At 43.7% G+C, this 17,577-nt stretch overlaps 1 protein-coding gene across 2 annotated transcripts in view; it reads right to left on the reverse strand.

Moving 5' to 3' along the window:
* Window positions 1–17,577, reverse strand: part of LPP (LIM domain containing preferred translocation partner in lipoma) — a 333,171-nt gene that overhangs the window by 57,523 nt on the left and 258,071 nt on the right. For both annotated transcript variants that reach the window (XM_077184001.1, XM_054639115.2), the window contains one exon: window positions 443–612. In XM_077184001.1, the coding sequence (XP_077040116.1) occupies window positions 443–612 (170 nt within the window). The remainder of the gene's footprint in view (window positions 1–442; window positions 613–17,577) is intronic.

Raw genomic sequence — 17,577 nt, forward strand, 5'->3', positions numbered from 1 at the left:
AGTAAGTCTTCCATCAAGCAAGGCAAAAGTCTTGATTTTAGAAATTTTAGTGCTTTCTTGCATCCCACCTCCTTAATCTTATTGGGCACACAGTGTGTAACCATTTTGGTATCAGATTTCTCAACACAGAAAGCTGAGAACCACACTACTGCTAAAAAATGACTGCATAGTCTGCTCCTTACAGAGATGAAACAATCACAAAACCCAGCTCTTTCTCCTGCTGTGTCCACTTTATTTCAGAGGGAAGTCAGACCAGGAAATGTAATTCACCCAGTAAGCTGAAAAGACCAGAGTTCTGAAGACCATAAAAAAACCTGTTGCTCATGGTACTGCACAGGGCTGTGAGATTTTAACTGTAAGGCAATTCCACAGCAATGAAAGAAATAAATGTTTCCCATGTCTGTGCATTAAAAACAGGGCACAAAGAGGAACGGGTACTCACAATGTAGCAGGGTTCACAGTAGGCTTTCTTCTCCACGGCATAGAAAGGCTGTCCCCTCAGCTTGCCGCTGCACTTTATGCAGGTGAAACAATCCGCGTGGAAGACTTGGTCCATGGCTGTGCAACCGGTGCCCTCTCCGACAACATTCTCCCCGCAGCGGGCACAGCGTCCTGCCACCAGAGGGAAAGGACAGCAGTCAAAGCAAGGCCCTTGTCCCAGCTGCACAGGAGGGCCCTCCACTCACCCGTGGCTCTTGAGGGGGATGTGGCAGCTCAGTCCACAGAAAAACAACTTGTGCTACTGCTGGCAAAGATCCAGTGCCCCTGGAAGGCACTCTGGTGCCAGTCCATATGAAAAGATCTAGAAAGGATTGTCACTGGCTCCCAAGACAGCACTCATGTCAGTTGTGCTGCTGCAAGCCAGCAATCATTGTAGGGATCTTGAGCTCCAGATACAAACCACTCAGCTATCATCTAACCCAGCTCCTCAGTTAGATGGGATAAACCTGTGCCTTAAGCCTTGCTTCCACATGAAAGGATTTTGTCAGAGGAGGCCTCATAAAGCTGCCTGATGGCAGCACAATTTAAAAAGTTTTTTGCTTGTATAGCTTAAACCAATTCTCTCAATGGAGCCAATTACTTTTTTTTTTCCCGTTCAAAGATTAATACAGATTAAGATATTCTGTCTATTTAAAGCACAGAAACTATTCCTAAAGAAACTGATGTGTGGATATTTTATTCTTACCATCCTTCAAGAAAGGTGTATCAGACTGCTGGTAAAGACTCTAAGTACAGACAAGCCTTAAGAGCTCTGTCTGTTTCTGAAAAAGGTCCTTAATGTCAGACACAAATGCATAACAAAAAGTCTGTAGACATGCACGTACAAAAGGCTTGCTGCCTTGTTCAGATTGTTGCTAAAGATGCTATGTGGCAGACAGTTTTAAAGTGAAGACAAGATTTCCTTAGCTCATGGGAAAAACATTTCCCTAGGGAAGACTGTGGTGCAGAGGTGATGGAAGAGGTGGGTAGAAGGCACACCTTTACCATTTTTCTCAGCCATTTGGGTTCTAGAAAATGGAGATAGCCCCTCAAGTTCTGATGCCCCTACGTAACAGTTGATGTTGCAAATGGAAGGCATTAAGGACAAGGTCAGCCACACTACACAGGAAAATCCCATAAAAGGTAACAGAGCAACTATGATCTGGGACATTGCCCCACTCAAAATGGTACCCTCCAGTTTAAGAATAACTGTGGTGACCCCAGCCTTGGGACCCTGCACTTCTTGAAGGCTTCATGGGTGCAGTGGTGTGGTCAGTGAGCATGGGAAGGGAAGCAAGAGCTGAGGTACAAGCAGGAAAGCAGACTGAGTTCAATACAGAATTATTCATGAAGGCATATAGAAATAATATGTACTTGATAATAATTACATAATCCAGTAGTGATATAATGCTCCCTCATACCTGTTTATTGGCCTTTTCATGCAAATACTGCACATCTTCTACAAGTTAGACCTGTCTTGTCATCTCAAGAGTAGGGCTGGTGCCCTTCACTGTGAACTGACAATGTCCCCACACTCATGACTTCTTTCCTGCCTGTCCCACACTCCAGCAAGCTACATTCAGGGAACAAAGCATGGAAGCTACTTTTGGATCCCTCAGGATGTGGCAGGATGATATATATACACATTTGAGATATATTAGGAAAGCTTGGAAAAGAACCCAGATCATTACGATTTGCTACAATGGTATAACTGTAGTTGGCTTTATACAGGACAGACAGTTCCTGACTCAAACAGCTCCCAGCCTGAGCAATGTGGAAGGAGAACTCACCAGATGAATCCAGACAAGTCTGGAAATCCCCCAAATGGAATTAATAATGATGTATTTAAACTTAACTTTCCTTAGCATTTGTTCTTAGGGTTTTGATTGTCACTGTTGTGCTTTAATCACTCCACTGTAACACTTCTAGAGAGGACTCCTTTTTTATAAGCAGAAAAGGAATTCAGGTTTCCCAGCACGGTAGTGAGGCTACAGAGCACAGGGGAAGAATGGAAAAAAACAATCAGGGCAAGAAAAAAAACAAAACCCCAAACTCACTGGAGAGAACCACAGGAGTGAGCACTGTGCTGAGAAGAAGGCAGAAGACACCTCCTGTGTAGCACAGGAGAGCCCTGCTGAGCCCTGGTGTGGACAGCACAGAGCTGCTCCAGGGCCTTCTCCAAACATCTCGTGTAGCTGGGCTGTAATACGAAGAGACGTCTGGGGAGCAGTTAATATCTCTATATATAAAACATGAAATTGAAAGCCATTAGTGTATTACTTTACACAGTGTTTTTCCAGAGGGAATATTCCGCTGAAGAATTTATTTTCCCTAGTGTGCCATTCTGTGATCATCCGGTATTATTTTTATGAGGCATTTGGACATGGAATAATGTAGTGTCTATGCAAACACTTCTCAGCTTTCTTTGTTAACATCTGAGCAGAACATGTGGGAATCTTTTCTACCCCTCCTTCTCTTCTCACATTCATAATTTAACCAGCTCTTGTGTGCTTCAGCATTTATCTTCCTCTTTGACCAAGGTATCTCTCCATTTGTTGAAGAAGCTGTCTACATGGAGACCATACTTATGGCTGCACCTGCACCAGGAGACCTGGGTCTCTTTCCTACGTACTCCTGTAATCTCTGACAAGTCACTCAGTGCCTTTGTACCTCTGCCCTCTCTTTGAGCAAAGGGCATAAAGACATCATCTCTGCCTCCCAAAGGTGCCCTGAGGCTACATTCCCCCATGGCTCTGAGGTATTCCCCAACTACACTGCTGGTGGTCAGATACAAACCAAGGAGTAGCACAACATGAATCTTGGTCAACTTCTTCCCTTTAAGTTTGTTTCCTGAGGCTTTCCTTTCTCTTTCTGGGTTTTTCCACAGAAGATTGCCACTGAGGCAGCAACAGACTCAACCTGTCTACATTTATGAGAAGTCCAGTTTCTGCTATTAAGTACACAGACAGAAATACTCCTATAAACTCTCACACAGGAAAGCTTAAAGAAAGCTTCCTTTTTTATAAGTTTATATGCAAATTATAACACTGTGGCCTTGAACAAACCGTGTTTTTCATGAGACATGGCCACTCCAGTGAGAATCAAAACACAAACTCTGTGCCTAGCAACTCTCGCAACTGACTCACTCACCCAAAAGGTAAAAACAAATAAGCCAAAATATTCAAATTTGGGAGCCCACAGTTGGGTGGCTGGATCCACTTAAAGGCACATGGGCAAATACACAACTGATCTGGTTTGCAGCAATGTGATCACTGGAGACTGCACCTTCTGCAGACCTTGTTGCGATCTTGGGGAATTCACAAGGCTTCTGCAAAAACCTGTCTCTTCTCCCAACTCCTGCAACTCACTCAAATGTAGTTGAAAATGGCTATTAGTTTCAAGTGTTGGTGGAGGAGGAACTGACAAGCAGACAGGCACATGCACACAGGCAGTGTGATTGCACAAGCCTCATTTCCTTAGAAAACCAGAAAAACCCCACTAAAAACAATGTATCTATCATTACGTCTGATAAAAACAAAACAAAGGTCTGCTCTTCCTCTGTGCCAGTTACCAACGGCGAAGGTATTTGTGGTTGGGCTCACCACAATTAAGTGCCCACACATGTTCCCCATTTTAATATTTTCACACTGTCTCAAATAACCCAGTTCGTTGTGTGCAGAATACCCATGAGTGAACACAGAACAAGTTGCACTGCTTATTGGGAAAGAAGTAGCAAAAGGCAAAGTTTGCAAGACTCAAGAACAAACAGATTGCACAAAAAAGATTACACAAATAATCTAAGAGAAAAATAGCAGGCAGCGTATTACAGTAGAAACACGGAACAACGTGACCCATTTGCTTTCCACAAGCAGCATTTAAAAGGCAGCTTAAAGACAAAGGACAAAATTAGCACTAAACTGCATGAAGATGAGAAACTATGTCATTTCAACATTCTTCTTTTGCCCCTTCAGCCCTTTTTAGATCCTTTTTCAAGATCATTTCAGCAAAACTAGAAGGCGATATGTTGGCAGCAAGCCTGGGAGACCGGAGTCCTCTATTTTTGCATGAAAGAGGTTCATAACCTTGGCCGTGCTGTGACCTTCCTTCAGCCCAGCCTGGCTGCCACATGGTGGTCTTACCTTGGGGGCATGTACAGAAGTGCCTGCAGAGGCTTCCCTGCTGAAAATGCCACAGTTAGTGAGTGCATTACACAGAAACACTTCAGCAGCTGAAAGGATACATCAGCTGCTATACTCTGTTCTGAAACCTCCTCATTTAATGTCTTCTTCTGTGTAAAAATTTTGAAATATTGTGAATTTGAAGGAAGGGGGGGAAGGGAGAAGAGGAGCTCATATTTGCACACGATGCCATGTTCTAATTTCTTGTTATCTCATTACTCTCACATGGTTTTGGCTATACCACCACAAATCCTGGCTACTCAGATTATAGAATAGATCCATTCTGCTGGGTATTGGGAAAACACAGAATTCAAAGAAGGGCCCAGCTGCAGGAGTTTACAACCTAATACAAGCAGTAACAACCAGGAAGTGATAGGAAATAGAAGGAAACAATCAGACAAAACCAGTCAGCAAGGGGAGCTGTGGTCTCAGCACTCTCAATGTTTTACTGTTGACAAGGAGTCTGTAGACAGCACAGCAAAGGAAAAGGTTAAGGAAGAATTTGAAAGAGGACCCGGAGGGAGTTTAAAGGAAGTTTAATGGAATGCTTCTGAAGAAAGGACAAAGACAACACAAAAGAGAATGTAAGTGCTTGAAGGTTGAACATAGACAGCTTCAGATGGGAAGGATGAGTTGGTATGTCACTAGAGAATACTAGACAAAGAAGGGTGGGAATAGGTCATTACAGGTCGTGCAGGTAAAGACATGAAGCTTCTGTTTGATATGAGGCAGAAATGAAACCAGAGGAGAGATGTTTAGGAGTTGGATTCGAAGATCCTTGTGGGCCCCTTCTGACTCAGGATGTTCTATGATTCTATGACTAAGAGGCAAAAATTATCTGGCCTAAGTTAAAAGCCAGAGAGTTATTTCTACAGCTAGTTGAGCATGAATAGAGAGAAATTGCATTTTTTGAAAAGGATGTTGCAGAGATTCAAGGTCACTGGAGCTTGGATGCAGGTTTTAACTGTGAAGATGAATAGGAAAGGCTATAATCTGAGCTGTTACTCAGCAAAGCTCTTAAGATTTGGCCAGAAACTGGGCACAATCTGGAGATGAGGAATTAGGCACAGGGTGTCCAACCTTATCCGGGACATGCATCACTTTTAAATGTCAGATTAAGAACATGAGCAAATGGGACAAACATCCACCACTGAAGATGGATGATGGAATAGGTACATGTCATACTAATCCTTATGGCAGTAATATTCTGATAGCAATCACACTGGAGCCGAGGATAAAGGCAATGTAACTCCACACAGGGGGCTTGAGATGCTCCTGTTTGCACATCCAGGGACTTCAGTAGCCTTTTCTAGGCTACAGCATTATTTTTCTGTCATACCTACTTAGACATTAAGCCATTGGCAGCACCATTGCGATGTACAGTGCCTAACACAGACAATTCAGGCAACTACAGATGCCAAGAGCAGAGAAAGCAGAGGGAAAATGTGCAAACCTCTCCACAAAAGGCTTAAATTCATGAATTCAAAGCATGCATTCTATGTAGAGAAGAGATAGGGGATAATTTTCTGATAAAAGCATCAAAGTAGGGAGGTTCTGCATTTGCTGAAACATGGGGAAAAAACGTTGATATCTCAAAAAACTCGGCATGATGGAAAAAACTGTTTCCCACCTCACCGTACAGTGGGAATACACCACAAGGTCATATCCTCAGTGCCTATCAATTACACAATTTCCCTTGATCAGCTAAGTGTATTCCCTGGCTCTCACTGCAGCCCTGATACACAATGCAAGAAAGACCTAAAAAAATACAGCACACTGCCTTTTCAAAATGGTACCAAGAACACTTTGAAAATAGATAAATACATTGAACAAAATATCTCACTAAAAGTTCCCCCAGCAGCCTCAAGACAGCCAGTATTTCCGCTGTGTTATTTTTCTAATCATTTCTGTTTAGAGTTCGCCAGTGAATGCATTTTAGAGATTCACGACACATTCTGCTTTTGGATGGCTTTGAATCAGCTGGCAGTAAATGTGGAAAAATCATTATTCCTAATGAAGAAATATTGATGACAAAACAGCATTTCGAGGACAACGTTGACCATAAGTCAACAATGTAAAAAGACTTTCCCCTCTCTCCCTCCTCTTTCCTAGTGACTTTTATCCAAGGGTTTTCAAGCATTTCCCGAGCACATGGGATTCCTCAGGACACCTATGTCAGACAGGCAGAATTACTCTATTTTAAGGGGATGCCTGAGCAGAAATTGATTACTGGGGTAACAGTGTAACAGCAGACCTTAACTTAGTATACCCTAATCAAGTTAAGTCCCAGTCAGAGCTTCTGCAACTCGGAAGTACCCAACAGATTCTGGGTTCTTTAATTCATCCAAAGGGAACAGAAGAGGCATCTCTGATCCACAAGGGAGGGTTTATGTCCTTCTACAGTGCACAGGAGGTATGTGTCTAACTGATTAAGCTAGATACAGATGTGTTGATCATATTTGTCCCAGAGTGATTCTGAAATTTTGGCACTCAGGGCATTGCAATAATGGTACAGAGGGAAAACCCAAAGACATTTTGTACATTTTGTAGAAAACTATACTATTTAGCTCATTTTACCCTTGCCTTCCTTACCTACACTTTTTTTGCTTTTGAACTCAAGACTTTTCACTGAGTGGGAAGCCCTTGGCAATGGTTTATTGTGCCAGGATCCAAGCTTGAAGTGTCACCATTTGACAGTAGCAGGCTGTATGCATCAATTGTCTTGCACAGCCTTTGGACATAAGACAGATCAATCTTAATTCCCTCTTCTTCAGCAGACGTCAGAAAACACAATCTTTCACAGTAAACACAGATTCATGCTGCAATGTGTGCCTGAAACACTTCATAAATTAAATCCAAGGCCATGATTTAATTACTGTGTCCTGGTTATTCTGCTTTAACTGTGTTCCACTTGTACTCCAGATGTACAGGTCCCTGCAGTGACCTACTTGTCATTTGTACTGTACAGCACTGTGCAGTAGCTGCACTCTGGTGTTGTTTGCATCCCTTTCCTCCAACCACAATACAACTTCATATTCTCACTTTGCTTGGCTGTAAAAACCTGACACATTCTCAGTGTGCCCCAGAGGTCCCATTCCACACCACAGAGCAAATGCACTGCAACTGTGCAGGCTCACTCTGCCAACACTTTACCTTCTCAAACATTTCTTCATGCTGCTCATCATAAGATTACTGTCCCAGTGATCTCCAGGCCTCACAGTGAACCTTTCCAGCACCTCAGGGAAGGTAGAGGACTGTTAGGACACCCAACATGCAGGCAGGGAACTTGAGACCCACACAGATTAAATAACCCTCCAAGGGTCACACAAAAAGTTTATGATGGAGCCAGGAACTGAAACTATATTTTCTCAATCACAGTCTGGTTTCTTTAACCACAAGGCCATATCTGAAAAAGCTTGATGGTAAGAAGGGCCTGTGGCATAAAAACTCCATTTCAGAGGGAACTCCCAGTACCAGTCTTACTAAAATCCCTTCCCCAGGAGAAGGAATTTGCTCCTTGTGTGGACCATGGCATCACTCTCTGGCAGCCTGGCTGAGCCACATAGCAACTGAGCACACAGAGTTCTGTGCCTCTGCTAGTGCCCTCTGTTTATTGACAGAGAAGGAAAGACTCTGCTTCCTTCAACATCTGTGTGGTGGTGATCCTTTACCCATCTACATCCCCCCCTCCTCAACATCCTGGGACACCAGAGACAGTTTAGTTTGTTCTGATATAAACCAGATTACAATGACAGGTACCTCCTGAAATTATTGCAGCCACAATGTATTACTGCCCCAAAACGGAGAGGACCACTCCTGATTTTCCCAAAAAAATATAAAAATTCAGGCTGAACAGGATCTTGAAAAGACCTGGAAATGATCTTATTGCTTTGAAGGCAGCACCAACTCTCTCTACAGCATTCTTGATAGATATTTTTTTAACCTGCTCCTAAAAACCTCCAGCAACAGAGATTTCACCAAGCACTTGGTCAAAAAATCTCAGTGGGTACCTAACCATACCACCAGTGAGCCTTTCTGCCATCCAACCACAATGCCCCTCACAGCAAGCCAAGCCAAAGCCTTTTTACTCCATTCATGATGGCCATAAGGAAAGCAGACAGGCTGACAGCAGCTGTAAGGACGGATTGGAAGATGCTCCCCCGGCAGGCCGGTGTGTTCCTGAGCCCCACACACCGGTGAGGTGCCAGTCCCCACGCTGGATGATGTGCAGTGAGTGTGCCAGCCCAGTGGGGGTCAGTGATGCTCTACAATATTTAAGGTCCTAGACACCTTTTTTTGCAGCATGCTTTGCCTTTTTTTTTTTTTTGGTTTTTTTTTTCCCCCTCCTGTTGTTGTTGTTACATTGTGTCAACTTTTTGGCACGTGTTTTACCATGTGCGAACGGCTTGAAACAGAACCCCGCTTACATCTGGAGACAAAAAAAAAAAAAGAAGAAAATAATAGAGGGTGAGAAAAAGAGTGGGAGAGAGGAAACATTCCTCCCTTTGCTAATCGATCAAGGAAATGCAAGGGAGAGAGTAAAATGTACTCTATTTCCTTTAGAAATGTTTCCTTTAATGCCGATGAAAGCTGCCAGATGACAGAGACCACGGCTGTGCATGGGCTCGGCAAGCAGAGCAGGAGCCGCAGCAATTCCTCCTCCAGCCCCTGCCTCTGCCGGGCTCTCCAGCACGGCAAACACGGCCCCTGCCTGTGCCGGGCACTCCCTGCCTCCCTCCCTCCCCACTGCTCCCAGCCTGGCCTGAGCCGGGCACGGCTATGGTAAAGCTTTACGCTGCAGGTGTAGAGCTGGATTGAAAGAAGTAGCAATTCATAATTATTCGTGTTTGGAGGCAAGATTTTCAAAAACCAATTTGTAAAAAAAACAAAAAAACCCCACCAAGCCCAGCTAACAAATGCTTAATTAAGGAGTGCAATAATTTAATTTGGTAAAAAAAAAAAAAAAAATTTTAAAAATGCATACTTTCACAGAAGTCCCCCGCATTCCTGTGCCATTTCCTCTCTGATTGCATGCAGTAAGTTCAAAAAGCAAGATACGTAAAAACCTATTTTTTAAAAAAATAAATATCAGGCAAAAATTATAAAGGTTGTAAGAAAGTGGGCCTTTTCCATGTTTTCAAAAGCTGAGAAACCTCTTATTTTATTCTACTTTCACAGAAAAATTAGGACTTTCTAAACCAAAATTTACTCTTTTCCTTGGAACACAACAGTAATGTTGAAATCTTATTTTTTAGTGAGATGTTACCAGTATGTAGCATCCAGGGAACAACCTCAGCAGCTCTCTGCTAAAGCCCTGGCAAAGGTGAGGCTATCAGCCGAGTCCTAGTGGGGCTGTCAGGAAACCTCTCTCTGGGCAATTTATCCCAAAGCTGATTCTGTGGAGGTTTACCCCTCCTAGGAAGGTGAAAACAAAGCAAAGGGGAACAGTTGCTGGTTGAGCTGTAGATCAAACAAATTTTGGTGATCCTAACACTGAGCCACTCCCTTTGCACTCGCACTTGCCAAGCCATATTGCATGATAAACCCTGGACAGTGAAACCACCAAATACATTATGGCACACAAGGTGAGCCAACCATGCTTGTATGAATCTCCTGCAGGTAAAGGAAAGCAGAATACTAGGCAGGAATCACTCTTCCTCCTGCCCTCATCAGGGGCCACTGGCAGGGGGGCATTTCCTGAGCTATCCCCTGGCCCACTAGGCTCATTCTGTAATGCTGCACCAAATTTCAGGATCTTCTTCTTTTGGAAAGCCACAAAGAAATACCCTGGCATTATGGGGGTGCCAGTGGCAGCAGCCTCAGGCAGCAGCTACGTGGAGCAGCTCTGCCTGGCCCATCTGGGTTCTTTGGCAGGTGTCTCCCAGCGTGCTGTCCCAGCCTGCTCCCTCCCTGGCTCAGGAGAGCAGCCTTGCTGCTAGAGCAGTGGAGGGTGATTGCAGGGGCTGCTGCACCCGACCCCATCCGTAAGCAATGGCTGTAACACAGAGCAGAGCTGGACCAGAGGAGCTGCTCTCCTCAGAGGCTTGGGCTCACTGTGCAATGCTTCATGCAGCTTCTCCCAGCCCTTCCAGCTGGGGAGAACTAGTGACTGGTGGTCCACAGGCTCATGCTGCTGCTCAGTGCAAGCACACCTTAAACATAGATCAAATTCTCCTGAGCTCTCAGCTTTCTTTCACAGCTGAACCGAGAGTGCAGTCAAAAGGGACCAGCTAAGACTCACACTGATACAGACAGCAGCCTCTATATCTAGGTCAAAAAATGAGTTGTCCCAAAGGACTGTGGTTGGGTTTGCCATTTCCAGCAGGAAAGCAGGCTCAGGGAGCTCAAGCAATGGCGTGCAGTTCTGTGATGTTAGGTGCAGGACAAAGAGCAAACAATGTCCCCTGTCCCAAAGACTTTCATCTCCAACTGTGTCCATGTTGTACAAAGGCACTTCAAACCACTTCTGTCCCCCTGCCCAGCCTCTCCATTTCATAAGCCTAGGATAGGCACCATCAGTGTGTTAAACAGACTCAAGCCCAGCCAAAACTCACATCCATGGCTGGGCACGAATGACTCAATTCACTCTTCCACAGCCTGACTGTGCTCCAGCTGGTATTGTGCAGCTTGTCTCTGCTTCATGGCATCACTGGGAAGGTGGTGGCATGAATTGATTTTTACCAAAGGCTCTGTTCAGTGGTGAAGATGAAATTGCCTGAGTAATGACAAGGTTTTGAGTCAGAGATGCTTCCTGTGCCATTGGCTCTGGCCTACCAACCTGGAATGCCTCCTGCATGCTTGCCTGAGGAAAAACATCTGACAAAATCCAAAACACAGGGAGGGAACCTATCTCCCCACTGCCAAAAGTGAAAGAAAAAAAAAAAAAAAAGAAGTGAAGAAAGGCTGGATCAGACAAAGAGTAGTGTCCTGAAAAAATGGCAGCTCTCATAGGCCCAGCAACATTAAGGCCTGAGGTTTTCAAAGGTGCCTGGCTGCATTAGAAGATGTCACACCAAATTTCAACCAGCACCTCATTTATTTCAGGTTTTTTGAAAACCCTGCCTTTCACAATCCGGCACCAGCCCAAAGCTTCCTTGCTGTTTTGAAACATGCGCTGTCTGTGTGTTGACAGCAACCCTGCCATAAATCACATCCCTCAGGCACTGGAAACCACCTCACCTGTATGCTGAGCATCCACTGTTCCTTGCAATGAATTCCATCACTCCAAATTTCTCAGTAGCTGGAAACAAGTAATGCTGTTTTTTTTTTTCATTAAAGAATCCTACTAGACAGAGGCTTCCTTCTTCATCCCAAAATTGGAGACCTTTCCAACCAGGTACAAGGTCCAATATTTGTTTACTCTCTTGGACAAGTAACAAGAACTTTACAACCTGGGATGGAGAAGCACTCTGATTCTGCAGGAGATATTCAATATTTGTTCCTATTCAGAATGACCACACATATCATAATCTTAAAATGTGACATTGGTATTGAAAGCAAAAGTCCTTTTAAAATGTCACTTGCTGTTGATGATACCGTATTTATTAGACTGATATAATTAAGCAGTAACTATAATTCTGCTCCTCCTTTGGGTCATGGGACCTGCTTTTACTGGCCAGGGTAGATGGAAAGTAATACTGATAACTCTCTAATTTGAGAATAACCTCCCAGTGGCACATGCTTCATTGGGAGTCCACGATGGAGCACTCATATCAAGTATCCACAGATCATTATGCTCACCTGATTGCCACATTCAGAGCTTGATACATAAGGATATCGAAGTTTTCTTGCCTGGCCTCCACTACAAGTGAATTAGTGCAAAATATGAGATACATATTTATAACAATTATTATTTTATTTAAAGAAAATATGTAGAAATCCATCTGCACAACTGCATGTGTCACTCTCACACATCCTACAGCTTTTGATTCAAAATTAGCAAGGTTTAAAAAATAATAAGTTAAAAAAACCTCACACCATAAAACCAAGCTCTTTAGTGGCACTAAGTCTGATCTGTTTGCGGTGGTGGTTTTGACTCTAGGGCCTGTTGACTAACAGTAGGAGACATGAGAATTGTGGGTACTGATCCATTTATCATGATTAAAGACTGTCCTGACATTTCACCTTAAGCTCTCTATGAGGAAGCTCTGATGTTGACCGGCATCTACAAAGGCGTGCTCAAAGTACTACTCATCACTCATCACTCAGTACTACTAAGATGGAAGAGTTTTCCTGAATTGGCTTCCATGCTAAGGGCTTCCATGCTAAGGGCACCAATCCCTACCTCCTGAATTATTCACACAATTCATGACCTGAAAATTTTGTGCCAATGGAAACTGAAACCGTAAAACTTTTTCCTCGTCCCTCCCATGGCTGAACCAATCGGAAAGGACTGATTTGATATCCAGAGCTCATGATGAGTTCTGCCAGCCCAATGCCCTTGAGCAGAAAAGGCCATCATCATCAGGGATTGTAAGTGTTTGCCAAAAACTTGGTATTGGAAAACGTCCTGAACATGCTGTACCGATGACGGCAACTCTGTATGAGCAAAGTTGGCAAATCGCTGTGCTCTGAACTTTCAGGGTGCTGGTTTTCCTACATTCATGGGAGTTCACTGTGAAACCAGTAAGGGTATCTAATCCTCATTAAACTCTTTGGTGTGACAGTAGGGAAAACTGATGGACTTGTTTACGTGCGATAATGGAATAATTTGAAATCCACTAGACCTCCAAATTTAGATCTGGTGTAAATGTAGGGACAGTTTATACCAAGCCTGATTTTAGCTGATGTAAACTTAGTCGATGTCTTTTGAATTTATATGACCAAGCCCAGAAAGCCAACACTGGTCTAAGTCAGTTGGTTTCCATTTTCACATAATATGATTCAGCTTTATTATGTTGACAAAGTCAGATGTGATGGGTAAGTCAGAGAAGCCATTATTCCCACCCCAGCATAGGAAAAAGTGTGGGAGACTTTTGTCCCAGTGGAAAGCTACAACTTACAAAAGCCTTCAAAACAAAGCCTTTTGGGACTTCAAACATTGCAGAAATTGCTTTCATTGTTTTCCATTGTTCTAAGCATCCCTGCACAGATGAGGACCTACAAACAAAATGCATTATGTAGCTTGTTGGAAGTCTACAACCGTGTTCTAGACCAGATGACTTCAGAAGAGTTTGAGATAAGCTTCAGATCCACATCCAAACATTAGAACACCTACAAAAAAGTCTGAGTTCAGTGTTGCTTCATGAGAAAGTCAAAGAAACCCCAACCATAGCAAAAAAGAGAGAGACTGGCATTTTGGAAATCAGAGACTAAAGTTTTATGAGCTCCTATTCATGCAAACGAGCCTTGAGGTATTAAGGGTCATGCGATATTCCCAGCTAAGAGTGACACAAAATTAGTAAATTGCCATAGGGAAACAATATTAAGAACTCATTTTACAGTCCTATTTGTGCTGTACATTGTTCTGTTCTCCCCTGGCCCAAGAGCACAAGAATGAAGCTACTGCACACACTGATGTCCTGAGAGTTTACGCAGGATTTATTCAGCTAGACTGATTTTACTCTAGCCAAGCTGATGTCAGTTGCAGCATCTTCTTCTCAACCTATTGAGATGTGAGCCACTATGTGCCACAATTAGACCATGCTCCAGAACATCACCCTGTGAAATGTTTGTTCTTCTGAACAAATTGTTCTGCAATTTCCCTAGGCCAGAACAGCTCTTGTAATCAGACATTTGCTGGATGCACACCATTCCTACTTGCTACCTAACAGCTGTTACTCATAGTACCAGGACTTCTGTCACTTACATGGGACTCAAGGCCACAGGTCAGCCACCTTGTCTTCCCTGAAAGTTGTGCCACAAAGGGCAGTAGGCAGCAAGACTGTGTGTGTACACCTTGCAATTGTACAAAACAGAAGGAAGCAGAGTCTGCAGATTTGAAACAGCTTAGTTATTGCTCCTCACCCAATGTCCTGCTGTAATCAGAGCAAAGAAATAACAGAAAATCCATCAAGTTCCTAAGACTAATTGGCTTTCTGTGAAGCACTGTTTTTGTTTAAAAGACCAAGCCACACTTGGATCAATGGGCCTTACAAACAAAAAACCCTTTACTCACCTTTACAGGCATGACCAGACCTAGCTCAGGGCACAGATCTCCAACCCCAGAGCAGCAATGTCCCTCTGGCCTAAGTTTGGGGGCGGCCTCTTTTCCAAAGCCTGTCTCTGACCCTCCTGCAGAAGCTCCAAAAACGTGCATTATCGGTGTGGTTCTCTGCCTAAGCCCTCAAGAAAGTATGTGACTCTTCCCTGTGTGAGTAAACAGAGCAGCTTCCATTCTTCACTCAATTTAGAGACAGCAGGGCAGAAAGAGACTGAAAGAGTTCAAATGACAAGCTTTCACTAGGAGCTGGCCATGTAACTGACACAGACCTTGTGGCTCTCCTCAGCTGCCTTTCTGACAGAAGGATGCCATGGAGATGGCAGTGCAGCAGCTGTGCACATCTGCAGTGCACATTCTCCACTTCCTTCACCTTCTGAATTCTGCCTGTGAAGAAACAGCAGAAATAAATCTGACCATGGGCGAGCTCCGTTTTTTACTCCCCTCCCCTTTTTGTTGCCATGCATGGAAATTGAGTATACACAGAAAAAGAAATTATAGTGGCCTTAGCATCAGTAGTGGCCTAATGGAACTACACAAGCACAGCACACTGAAGCCTGTGCTTTGCCATTTTATCTTTAGAAGAAGGCAATGGTTTTAGGTATCTACAGACAAAAGATGGAGTATTTTAAAATGTCCCACCAAACCATCCAATGCTATTCTAGCCATACCTTCTCCAGTCCTGCCCTTCCACCTTACCTTCCTCCCTCCTCTAAACAACACACATCAGATTTGCCAGTGTGGAGAGAGTCATGCTTCACATGACCCATGTAGGCATCAAAACTGGATCAGTTGATGTGAGATGTCGAGATGGAGAATGGGAAAGAAAGGAAGGCCATTAGAATCAGACTCCAGGTAGTATCCTGCCCTATATATATGTGTGTGTACACACTCACACATTTATTTATGCATTTTAAGATTCTCACTAATTCCAGCCACGGGACAGAAATGAGAAGCAGCTGCGCAGCTCGTGGAGATGACAGCAAGAACACGTGACCAGAATTAGCTCCACGTTGGCAGTGACGTTCGCTAGGACTTTCCTGTCCAGAAGAGCTGGCTTCATGTGACAGTCTTCTGCACAGCATAAAGGACCCACATTAGAGTCCTTTCTAAATGTCTCCCTCCAGCTCAGCCAGACACAATTCCTTAGCTCATGTGATCACAAACTCTGCACTAAAAAGAGTAGAAAGTCAATATTATCATGTCCCAGCCATTCATCAACACAAGTGAAAATTCAAGGTAAAAGGCTTCAGGCTTTCTGCAGTTTTTTTGACAGTCACATGCTGAATTCACTTGTCTTTCACAGCAAGCACATAGTGAGGAAATAGAGACATTTAAAAACCTGGGTTTTTTTCCAAGTGTAATTTTAAATGACAACAAAAGCAACTAAAATTCACACAAAAAGTATCCCTTCTTTCAACCTGCACTCACAAAGAATGCAGCACATCACCTGCCCAGCCTGCCCCTGACAGTACAGACAGAATCAGAACATGTACTGAGCAGATAGTAAGTTATTAACCTCTCAAGATATTGTCTGGAACCAGAATTTGTTGAGGAAATTGTATATTAAAGTTCAACACTGCTGCTAACTGAACACAGCCTGATTCACAGCTTTAAACAGACAACTTAGCATGGCTGGGACAGTGATTTGAAAGAATCTACAAAACAGAATAATTCACATCCCACATCCAGCTGTCTGTCCTTAGCAGTGGACAGTACCTTAGGCTGTGGAAGATGGTTGTACCCATACCTCTAAACTCTCAACAAAGGGGTCTGCTATTGCCATGATGTTTTACTGAACCACTTGTGTTCAATGGGGAGATGCATTTGTCAACTGCCAGAACTCATGTCCCTACCTGTGCTGTCCCCTTTTGACCCCGGTGCTGTGAACACAGTTTTTCAGAGGTTTAGCTCTTAGCTCACACTTACAGAAGTAATTATTTCTACATCTCTGTGCATGTCTTGGCAGACACACAAGAAAAAAAAAAAAAAAGCAAATGAGCAAGTTGCTAAATGAAAGCTGGTGACAAGGTATCAGATGTAGTCTCCCATCTCCACTTTGCACCCACAGTGATCCTATTGCTATTGACGTTGCCTGTTTCCCTCAATGGGGCTGGCTGACACAGGGCCATGGGACAGGCACGGTGCTTCGCCACTCTCTCCTGCTCAGCTGACACCATCTGTGCTGGCACGGTACAGGCAGGGGACATCTCTACTGCAGGTTTCACAAATCAAAAGAGGTTTACTCTTGGCTGCTTGTAGCATCCCAAATGTCTGCCAGGGCTGGCTTCTCGTGATCTGCCTGCCAGTTTGAGATGACAGTCTCCTGACCCTAGAGCAGCAGTTGTGACCTTGGCTTGTAGCCAGAGACATGAAAACATGTGTTCATGACATGACATGATGAACAGCAACGTGCATTTGGAAGCATGAAAACAGTGCAGCTTACTAAAACCAGCGGGAAAGTTTGGCTACTTTTGCTTCTTTTCATTCTTTTAATCCTCCCCTACCTCTTTGCACCACTGAGAATCACTCTGTATTGATTATGCTGACATTGACAGCAGAGTTGGAATTTTTTTTTTCGCATCTCAGATGAGAAAGTGGGTTATGATTCATCTCACTGAATCTGAGTCAAAGCAATTCCGTATAAAAAACCAAACAGTTTTGATGCATTTCCATCAGAAGAGAAGAGGCTGGAGAACACTCAGCAAATGAGACAGTCCTGTCTAATTCTTCTTTTTAACACATTTCACTCTCAGATAA

The sequence above is a fragment of the Agelaius phoeniceus genome, chromosome 10 (genome assembly GCF_051311805.1).
Source record: "Agelaius phoeniceus isolate bAgePho1 chromosome 10, bAgePho1.hap1, whole genome shotgun sequence".
NCBI lineage: Eukaryota > Metazoa > Chordata > Aves > Passeriformes > Icteridae > Agelaius > Agelaius phoeniceus.